At 41.3% G+C, this 11302-nt stretch overlaps 1 protein-coding gene across 1 annotated transcript; it reads right to left on the reverse strand.

Moving 5' to 3' along the window:
• Positions 1 to 9682: 9682 nt before the first annotated feature.
• Positions 9683 to 11075, reverse strand: LOC147376500 (late cornified envelope protein 1E-like). The gene is made up of 2 exons (XM_086394507.1): positions 11031 to 11075; positions 9683 to 10147 (listed from the first exon to the last, which is right to left on the reverse strand). The coding sequence occupies exon 2, from the start codon at positions 10124 to 10126 to the stop codon at positions 9815 to 9817; it is 312 nt and encodes a 103-aa protein (XP_086250633.1). The 5' UTR covers positions 10127 to 10147; positions 11031 to 11075; the 3' UTR covers positions 9683 to 9814.
• Between the last annotated feature and the right edge of the window lie 227 nt (positions 11076 to 11302).

The raw sequence follows: 11302 nt of genomic DNA on the forward strand, positions 1-11302 counted from the left end.
ATAGCACCCCCAAGATTAAGTATTCAGGTATAAATCTAATAAAATATGTATAAAATCTATTTTATACATAATAAAATTGTTTGGTTTTGGCAAAACAATACGTAATAGATCAGTGAAACAGAATAGAGAGCCCAGACATAGACCCCCCAAACCTATAGTCAACTGGTACTTGGGGGAAAAAAAGAAGCAATATAATGGAACAAAGATAGTCTTTTCATGTAATGGGGCTCGACATCAACATGCAAAGAAATGAATTTAGACACAGAACTTATATTCTTAACAAAAAAACTGAAAATGGATCACAGACTTAACTGTAAAATGAGAATTATAGCATTCCTAGAAGAACAGAGGCAAATCTAGTTGATCTTGGGTATGGCAGTGACTTTTTAGATACAAAGCCAAAGTCATGATACATGAAATAAATAATTGATGAGCTAGGTTGTATTGAATTAAAAACTTCTGCTTTGCAAAAGACAATGTTAAGACTGATAAAATAAGCCACAGACTGGAGACAATATTTTCTACTATAAAGGAGTACTATCCAAAACATTCAAAGAGCTCTGAAAACTCAACAAAAAGAAAAAGAAAAAGAAAAAAAAAACCCAATCAAAAAATAGACAAAGGGCCTGATACCTCACTAGTGAAGACATACAGATGGCAAATAAGCATATGAAAAGATGCTTCATGTCATATGCCATGGGGAATGCAAATTACAGCAATGAGATACCACTACACACCTGTCATAATGGCTAAAATCTTGAATTCTGACAACACCAAACACTGGTGAGGATGTGGAACAATAGAAATGTTAACTCATTGCTAATGGAAATGCAAAATTTTCCAACCACTTTGGAAGACAATTTCTTACAAAACCAAATGTTCTCTTACCATGTGATCTAGTAATCACATTTCTTGGTATTCACCCAAAATTGTTGAAAACTTACATCCATACAAAAATCTATAGACAGATGTTCAGAGCAGCTTTTTCATAAATGTCAAATCTTGGAAACAATCAAGATATCCTTTAGGAGGTGAATAAATAAACTGTGGTAGATCCAGACACGGGGATATTATTAAACACTACAAAGAAATGATCTATCATGCCATGAAAAGACAGAGAGGAAGCTTAAATACATATTATTAAGTGAAAGAAGCCAATATAAAAAGGCTACATATTGTATGGTTCCAACTATACGACATCATGGAAAAGGCAAAATGGTGGCAAAAATAAAAAGATCAGTGACTGGGGCTTCCCCAGCGGTCCAGTGGTTAAGACTCCATCTTCCAATGCAGGGGCTGTAAGTTTGATCTCTGGTCAGGGGACTATTAATAAGATCCCACAAGCTCCAGGGTATTGCCAAAAGTTAAAATAAATAAAAAGATAAGACTTGTTAAACAAAAGATCAGTGATTGCCAAGAGTTGTTGGGGTGGGAGAGTCCCTTGCAAGGACATCAAACCAGTCAATCCTAAAAGAAATCACCCCTGAATATTCATTGAAAGGACTGATGGTGAAGCTGAAGCTCTGACACTTTGGCCATCTGATGTGAAGAGCCGACTCATTGGAAAAGACCCTAATGCTGGGAATGACTGAAGGCAGGAGGAGAAGGGGACAACAAAGGATGAAATGGTTGGATGACATCACCGATTCAATGGACATGAATTTCAGCAAGCTCTAGGAGTTGGTGATGGACAGGGAAGCCTGGCATGCTGCAGTCCATGGGGTTGCAAAGAGTTGGAGAAGACTTAGCAACTAAACAACATACAGCAAAGCACTGATTCTGCAGTTTATAAACAGCTCTTCCCTGTGACTTCTAGGAGACCTCACTCTGATATAGGCACCATGAGCTGTGATGACCACGTCATCCTGCAGAGTTCTGCCCCTGTCTCACCTGGTTATGACACTTGCCCAGGTTGTTCCAATGATCTTAGTTATGGGGAGTGGCCAGGATATCCATGCCTTGGCTCACACAGGACAGCCTGGCTCCTGATTCCTAGAATGATAGGGTTAAGAGGTCATATTGTCCACATTTCTGCCTCAAGGCAGGGCAGCCTGAAACATTAATCTGTTTGGACTTAAGTGATGAATCAGAGTTATGATTACAACCATATCACTTGGACTGACTCTTTGGTTTGGATATTAGCTGTCAGTGGCTCTGGTACCATATTCACGACCAAAGGCTTTCTGAGGTCACCGATTCATCCAAGGATTCTATCTCTACATCATTCCCTCACGTTAACAAGAAATTGGAGATCTAATGGGAAGTAAATCAGGCTGAGTTAATTTTCCTCTGTACCCTCCCACTGTCATTCAATCTGAACTACAAAGGAAAACATTAACACATGTTCCCTTCATGTAAATCTTCTTTTAAGTTATAAACAATGAAACAGCACTCCAAAGAAATAGAAAATATAAATGATTGTGGCTTAATTAATAAGGAGGAGAAGATATTTTAAAAGTGGCACAAACCTATAATTTATAAAGGAAAAAATTAATGAACTAAATTTTAAAATACCATTAACATTTATTTTATTTGTGATTGTTTCTGCCATACATCAACATGAATCAACCATAGGTATACATCCATCCTTCTTTAACCTCCCTCTCATCTCCCACCCCAAACCACTGCTCTATGTTGGCACAGAGCACCAGTTCTGGTTCCCTGTGTCACACAGCAAATCCCCACTGGCTATCTATTTTACACATGCTAATGTATATGTTTCAATGCTACTCTCTCAAATCATTCTACTTCTCTCTCCCCCACTGTGTCCAAAAGTCTTTTCTCTGTGTCTGCAATCTCCACTGCTGCCCTGTAGATAGGTTCATCAGTACCATCATTCTAAACTCCATATGTATGCGTTAATATACAATATTTGTCTTTCTCTTTCTGACTTACTTCACTCAGTATAATAAGCTCTAAGTTTGTCCACCTCACTAAAACCAACTTTTCATGTGCTTATTATCCATCTGTATGTCTTCTTTGGAGAAGTGTCTGTTTAAGTCTTCTGCCCACTTTTTCATTGGGTTGTCTGTTTTTCTGCTTTTGAGTTTCATGAACTCATGCTTGTATATTTGGAGATTAGTCTTTTGTCAGTTGTTTCATTTGCTATTATTTTCTCCCATTCTGAAGGTTGTGTTTTCACCTTGTTTATAGTTTACTTCACTGTGTAAATGTTTTTAAGTTTAATTAGGTCCTGTGTGCAGAAAACTATAAGATGCTGTTGAAAGAAATTAAAGGTGACACAAATTGATGGAGAGATATACCATGTTCTTGGATTGGAAAAATCAATATTGTGAAAATGACTATACTACCCATAGCAATCTATAGATTCAATGCAATCCCTATCAAATTTTCACAATTTCTTTTGGTGAGGAGTACAGAATCAGCTTGGCTGCGTGGCTCTGTGCATGCATGCTCAGTCATGTCTGATTCTTTGTGACTCCATGAGCTGTAGCCTGCCAGGCTCCTCTGTCCATGGAATTTTCCAGGTAAGAATACTGAAGTGGGTCACTATTTCCTCCAGCAGGGGATCTCCCTGACCCAGGGATCAAACTCACGTCTCCTGAGTCTGCTGTATTGGTAGGCAGATTCTTTACCACTGAGCCACCTGGGATGCCCTATCAAATTACCAATGGTATTTTTCACAGAACGAGAACAAATAATTTCACAATTTGTATGGAAACACAAAAGATCCCGAAGAGCCAAAGTAACCTTGGGAAAGAAGAATGGAGCTGGAGGAATCAACTGCCCTAACTTCAGAATATACTACAAAACTACAGTCATCAACATGGTATGGCACTGGCACAAAAGCAGAAATATAGACCAATGGAATAAAACAGAGAGCCCAGAAATAAATCTATGCACCTATGAGCACCTCAATTTTGACAAAGAAAGCAACAATATACAGTAGAGAAAAGACAGTCTCTTCCATAAGTGGTGCTAGGAAAACTGGGCAGCAATGTGTAAAAGAATGAAATGAGAACACTTCCTAACACCATACACAAAAATAAACTCAAAATTGATTAAAAACCTAAATGTAAGACCAGAAACTATAAAACTCTTAGAGGAAAACATAGGTAGAACACTCTTTGACATAAATCACAGCAAGATCCTTTATGACCCACCTTCTAGAATAATGGAAAAAATACAAAAATATAATTTTATAGCATAAAATGCCAATGAGATAAAAAGATGAATAATCAACAAAAGAAAAATACAATAAATACCTGATAAAGAATTACTTCATCTAACATATATCTTATAAATCCCCAAATTAATAAACATATAAAAATGTAATGGACAAAAAACACAGAGAGCCCTTATTACTCATACAAACACTTATTCATACACATATTAATACATATTGTATTAGTCAGAATTCTTCAGAGAAACAGAATGAACAGGACATGTGCATGTATCTAATGAAATTTATTTTAAGGAATTGGCTCCCATAGTTGTAGGGGCAGGTAGAGTAGGTTGGCAGGTTGAAGATTCATGGAAGAGCTGATGTTACAGCCTTCAGTCTGTAGGCAGAATTCCTTCTTCTTTTAGAGTGCTCAGTCTTTTAAGGCTTTCAGTTGATTGCATGAGGTCCACCCACACTATGGAGGATGATTTGTTTACTCAAAGTCTACTGATTCAAATGCTAATAACATGTAAAAAAAATCTGAACAGCTACATCTAGACTGGTGTTTAACTTACAATTTGGGTACCATGGTCTCACCAACTTAACACATAACGTTAACCATCACAGTTCACTACTGGTCAGCTTGGCACTTGTACATATCTCCTTACATGCATGTGCACCCAGTCGCTTCAATTTGTCTTTGTGACCCCATGGACGGTAGCCTGCCAGGCTCCTCTGTCCGCAGAAATCTCCAGGCAAGAATATTGGAGTGGGTTGCCATGCTTTCCTCCAGGGGAATCTTCCTGACCCTGGGATCAAATCTAGGTCTTCTGCATTGCAGGCAGATTCTTTACCACTGAGCCACCAGTGAAACCCTACACATCTCCTTACATGATATTTATTCCCTAAATAAAGACAATGACAAGGCCACATTTCCAGCTAACATAATACAACCATGCTGTGTACATCAAAAAATGCACTAACCATTTCCCCAGAAGAAGATGCAGCATCCTTGAGTAATGTTTACTCCTCCTTGATAGCCTTAAATATTGTGATACACAGTTGAACCATACTTAAATACAGTAGTCAATATTCCTTATGTGATAAGGAGATTAGAAATAAAATAAAAAAGACTCTGTATTCACACATACACACAAGCATATTCATAGCAAAATATGGAAGAAATACTATAATAATAATTAAACTCTTACTTGTGGTTCTTCTTTACCTGGTAGAGTGACCCAACATTAATTCCTGGAGAGTCTGGACCATTAGTAGTCCTGTTTGAATTAGACTGTTGTAGTTTTTCCATTGCCTTTAATGAAAGAGTATGGTAGTACTAAGGTATGCCCTAAGTGATCTTTGGTATTCAAATATGTCCTTCTCTACCTCCATTCTGAAGTAATAGTCCAAATTCCTAGTGGTAATTGGACTTGATGACTCAACAAGCACAGTAACTCCCTTCTTTGCCTGTTGATTCAGAGACGTAAGGAGGCCAAAGTGGCTGAGTGACAGTCTTAACTTCCAGTCCAGTGGAGTCATTGTATGTCCTGGTGGAAGCATTCCTCACTTAGGAACCTCTTGAACCTGAGGAACCTCTTGAACAGCCTAAGGTCATAGGGACAGGAAGCAAAATTTTTGCTAGGAGATCTTTAAAAGTAAAAGTGAGAGGTGCCACTCTATTTCTACCTTTTAACTCCTGGACCTATATCATCTGACTGTAAAAGAAACAGAACCATAATACTGATTGCTGATTTTGAGCCTGTAGCATGTAGCCTCCTAAAGAGCCTTGCTCCAGTTCTGCAAGGTATTCCCACTATGCTGGTTCAGTAACTAGGTCTTTAAAAGGCCATTCCACAGTCTGATCAAGCCAGCTGCTTGAGGATGATAGGGAACATGGTAAGAACAGAGAATTCTATAATCAGACCCGTTGCTATGCTTTATTTGCTGTATCTGTCAGCATTCTCCAGATAAACAAAAGTATGATTATATATATGTATGCATGAAGAGATTTATTTTCAAAATTGGGAAAATAGGAAAAGGAGTACGTCAAGGTTGTATATTGTCACCCTGCTTATTTAACCTATATGCAGAGTACATCATGAGAAATGCTGGGCTGGAAGAAGCACAAGCTGGAATCAAGATTGCCAGGAGAAATATCAATAACCTCAGATATGCAGATGACACCACCCTTATGGTAGAAAGTGAAGAGGAATTAAAAATCCTCTTGATGAAGGTGAAAGAGGAGAGTGAAAAAGTTGGCTTAAAGCTCAACATTCAGAAAACGAAGATCATGGTGTCTGGTCCCACCACTTCATGGGAAATAGATGGGGAAACAGTGGAAACAGTGTCAGACTTTATTTTTCTGGGCTCCAAAATCACTGCAGATGGTGACTGCAGCCATGAAATTAGAAGATGCTTACTCCTTGGAAGAAAAGTTATGACCAACCTAGACAGCATATTCAAAAGCAGAGACATTGTCAACAAAGGTCCATCTAGTCAAGGCTATGGTTTTTCCTGTGGTCATGTATGGATGTGAGAGTTGGACTGTGAAGAAAGCTGAGTGCCGAAGAATTGATGCTTTTGAACTGTGGTGCTGGAGAAGACTCTTGAGAGTTCCTTGGACTGCAAGGAGATCCAACCAGTCCATTCTGAAGGAGATCAGCCCTGGGATTTCTTTGGAAGGAATGATGCTAAAGCTGAAACTCCAGTGTTTTGGCCACCTCATGCGAAGAGCTGACTCATTGGAAAAAACTCTGATGCTGGGTGGGATTGGAGGCAGGAGGAGAAGGGGACAACAGAGGATGAGATGGCTGGATGGCATCACTGACTTGATGGACGTGAGTCTCAGTGAACTCTGGGAGTTGGTGATGGACAGGGAGGCCTGGCATGCTGCAATTCATGGGATCGCAAAGAGTCAGACACGACTGAGTGATTGAACTGAACTGAACTTAACTGAATACAATAAAGGATGCTGTAAAGTCCCACAGAAAGCTGGTGGTGTACTTCAGTCCAAGTCTAGATGTCTGAGAATCAGGGAATCTAATGGTGTAGATGCCAGTCTGGGCCAGAAAGCCAAGAACCAGCAGAGCCAAGAGCAGGAGAAGGTCAGTGTCCCAACTAACGAAATTAGGCAAAAATTTTAAAAGGGCAAAATCTTCTGTCCTCTGCTACTTGTTCTATTGAGGCTCTCAAAAAATTGTATTATGCCCAACCCACACTGGGAATAGTAATCTACTGAATCAATGATTCAAATACTAATCTCATCCAGAAACACCCTCACAGATGTATCCAGAAATATTGTTTAGCTTGGGCACCCCATGGCCACTCGGGCCAAAAAATAAAATTAACTGTCATAGAAACAGTGCTACATGGAATACCATGATGATGGATAAGGCATTCTTATCCATCTTATCCATTCTTATTAAGGCTCATTCGGATGAATGCTTTGGCAGAAAAACTGCATGCAAAGAAGGCAAATCTGTATCCAGAGGAAGTCCTTATTCCAGTAAGAGCAAAGCACTGCCCTTTGATGTGAGTGTCCTGATGCAGTCAACCTGCTACCAGGCAGTTGGCTGATCAACCCAATAGTGTCTTATTTTGAATTCAGTGTTGGTCTTTATAGACACACATCAGCCCTTATGAGTAAAAATCCTGCTGAACCCATAAATAGCCATAATCAACCTCGTAAAAGGTCCTAGGTCCCTTTGAGGAAGGTTGGGGGAAAGATCGACAGTATAACTTTCAGGCAGAGTACTGGGATCCTTCTTTAAGGGGACCTGGCCTCTCCTTAATTCAAAACGTTCTGGGTCTGTAAATTAGCTCAAGACTAGAAGCTGATTGGGGAGCATGTTCTTTCTTGTCAGAGTTTTGTTCACACGACTTAGAACTCTTCCCCTTATATGGATCAACTGAGAATTTAGTAGACTTTCCATCTACCTCCCTTCTAAGCACAGCATGATGAACTACCAGAGACATAGCTCTATGGGAGTCAGAACATCCTGACTGCTACTTTGATGTTGAGGTCCATTACAGTCCCCACACCCACTTTGCCATTGGTGACTAAGTGCTGCCACTAGGCCCTACCATCCTGGATGCAATTATCGCTATTGCATTTAGGTTTCCCAGTTTAGTGACATCAGATTCCACTGTAGTTTTTGACTTAGAGAGATGAGCAATCGCAGAGTTAGTCAAGGATGCCAGGGCTCTCCTTACAAATTGATTTCTCCTGGTTGTGGTAAAAGGCGAGTCCTCTGGACCTTTCTGAGATGGACGAGCAGATATAAATGATAACTTCACTCTAACATTCCAATCAACCCAAGCCTCTAGATCCTTTCCTTTGCAGTATACCAAGGAAGTTCTTGCATTTTACCTTCATTTAGTGGAGACTGCCTTTTTCTTCATGGTAATCAATCAGTCAAACTGTTAAAGCCCTGTCTAACCCACAATGTTAGAACATTAAGTCTAGGAACATCTGCTTGCCTGATCATATCAATAAATTTGGTCTGAACCAACTTTAAGTTCCTTCCACAATTATCCCATGCTCCTAATATACATTCTACACATACCCCTCGGTTTGTATCTGTATAAATCAGGGAAAAAATCATGTTGTTCTTTTAGACTATAATCCAACTGTTTGTTGGTCACAATTCATGCCTCACCTTTTCAGGCCTACTTGAACTTGAGTTCACTTATACATCTAAGGGCAAAGGGAGATGGTGAGGGTGGGTCCAGGTAAGAACCCCCAGTCTCCTGCAAGGCAACTACTTCAGGCAAAGTTGTTATAATTAGCTGGAACAATATAGGATTAATCTACTCAGGTGGGGTGGAAAGGCTGCTTTTACTGCCAAAAAAAAAAAAAAAAAAAAGCAACGGAAGAGAATTCAGAAATTTAATGTCTCACTTTTTTCAGAATCTTCCCAAATACTTGCATTGCAGTTTTCAGGATCCCAGAAATGAGTCAATTACACATCATGTGAGGCATAACTTCTGACTCTATGAAGGACATAGCATCACTCCTGTGGGAACTATTACAAATATGCATAATCACATCTAGTCAAGAAGAAACCTCAGACAAACCCCACTGAGTGCTTGTCCACAAAACCAACAGTTCATTCAAAAATGTCCAGGTCATGAAAGACAAAAAGCCTGAAGGACTGTCACAAACAGGAGGGAATTGAAGAAACATGCTACTAAATGCAATGTTGGATCCTGAATTAGATTCTGAATCAACAAAATTTTGTTTTGCTATAAAAGACATTAGTAGCACAAGAGGCGAATCTGAACAGGCCTATAGATACACATTAAGGGAACTAGGAGTTGAGTACAGAGTACGAGAAAAATGAGGTAGGAATAGAAAATCAATCCGACAAGAAATATGGATTTCTAGTTTTATTGTTTCACATCAACCTGATTTATGCAAAAAGAGAAGCTGCAGAGGGACACACGGTCTGTGTTTTGGGGTTTCCAAGGCTGCCACACATATGGGAAAGGAGGTGAATAAATGTGTATTGGGGGGAGGTTTGGGGCTCCTGGACCTCAAGGCACAGGGATCCCCTGGACCAGAGCTCAAAGGCCTCACCCAAACCCCCAGCGACAGGGGCAGGCCCAGCAGGAGGGGCAGGAGGAGGAGGAAGTGTTTGTCCATCTGTTGTCCCCAGGTTGGCTCTTCTTGGCTCAGCGTCCACTTCAGCAGCAGCCGCCTCCAAAGGACTGACCACTCCCGCCTCCACAGCACCCGGAGCCCCCCGAGGGCTGGCTGCAGCAGTCAGACCTGTGAGGTCTGCAGCGGTGGGACCTGCGGCGCCTGTGGTGGCTCAGGCAGCAGCCCCCACACCCAGAGCTGCAGCAGCCCCCGGAGCTGGAGCCGCAGCAGCCCTCAGAGCTGACATCACAGCAGGAGGAGACTGGGGGGCACTTTGGGGGGCATTTAGGGGTGGGGCACTTGGGGGTGCACTTGGGAGGGGGCTGGCACTGCTGTTGGTTCTGCTGGCAGGACATCTTGGTGGGCGGGTTCAGGAGCTGAGGGAGAGACAGACAGCAGGTCAGAACAGCACACAGAGACCTCCCTGCCCCTTCCTAAACTTTTAGAATCATTTCTAATACATGCATTTAAATAACCTGACACTTTTATAATTTTAATGTCTTATCAACTACTCTTACAACATCTCCTTTGAACTTCAGCTTATCATTTTAAAGTAAAAAGAGGTCATCAATTGCTTCATCAATTTGAAGGTTGAGACCAAATGATATCAACTAAAACATAATTTTTTCACTTATGTCATCCAAATATTACCAAAATATTTTCTTTATTGAAAAAATATTTTGTTAACGTTGCAAATAATTGAATATTTTAGACATTTACAACATTACATTAGAAGGAGTCTTAGTAATTTCCTGGCTGGTTCACCTTGTTAGAAAGATAAGAGATCCCTTGACTCAGAGCCTGGCCTCTGATGGTCTCAGAGACACCTCTTACACTATCCTTGACCTAGAGAGCATTAAAGTTCTTGTGCTTTTTCCCCTCTAGAGCTTGTACAATGCATTCCCAGGCTCTACCCTGACCCACGTATGCAACAATCTCCCAGAGTGCCTCTGATCCTCGCCTAACTCTGAGAATTGCTGTCCCCAGATGGTATTTTGCAGGAAATACAGTATCTCTCGAAGGTAAACTCCCTGAGACCTGTTCCAGAATGTCAGAGCAGCCAATGGCTTCCTTTCATCCTGAGAATCCCACACAGCATCTTTGGTTCCCTCATAGTGTCCTTCGTCATCACTAAACTCCTATGGTTTTCTCACTCTTCCTGCCAGTTCCTGGCTCCTTCTGTCCTTCCAGGCCTTGTCTCTCTCTAATAATATGGGCCACAGCCCCCAAGGCCCTATCCCCTTCCCAGTGGACACTCACCAGAGTACAAGCAGCACAGGGTCTGTCAGCACCTCAGGAGAGGAGTGGATGGAGGTGCTCTGGCCCCGAGGTCCTTTTATCCCAGCCTTGGGCTCTGCACTCAGGTGTGAGCCAGGGCCTGGGCATGAGAGGACCGCCTCCTGCCCCCCACGTGGCTCCTGTGACAGGTGATGACTGGCAGCTCCTCCCTGCCTCCCTCCACGGGGCTCAGGGCATCCCCAGCACCAGTGCCACCTCATTCTCCTTACATGTGTCTGTCCCTCACACCTTCG

The sequence above is a fragment of the Bos grunniens genome, chromosome 3 (assembly GCF_055505025.1).
Source record: "Bos grunniens cultivar Pamir isolate PY7600 chromosome 3, Bosgru_T2T1.0, whole genome shotgun sequence".
Classification (NCBI taxonomy): Eukaryota; Metazoa; Chordata; class Mammalia; order Artiodactyla; family Bovidae; genus Bos; species Bos grunniens.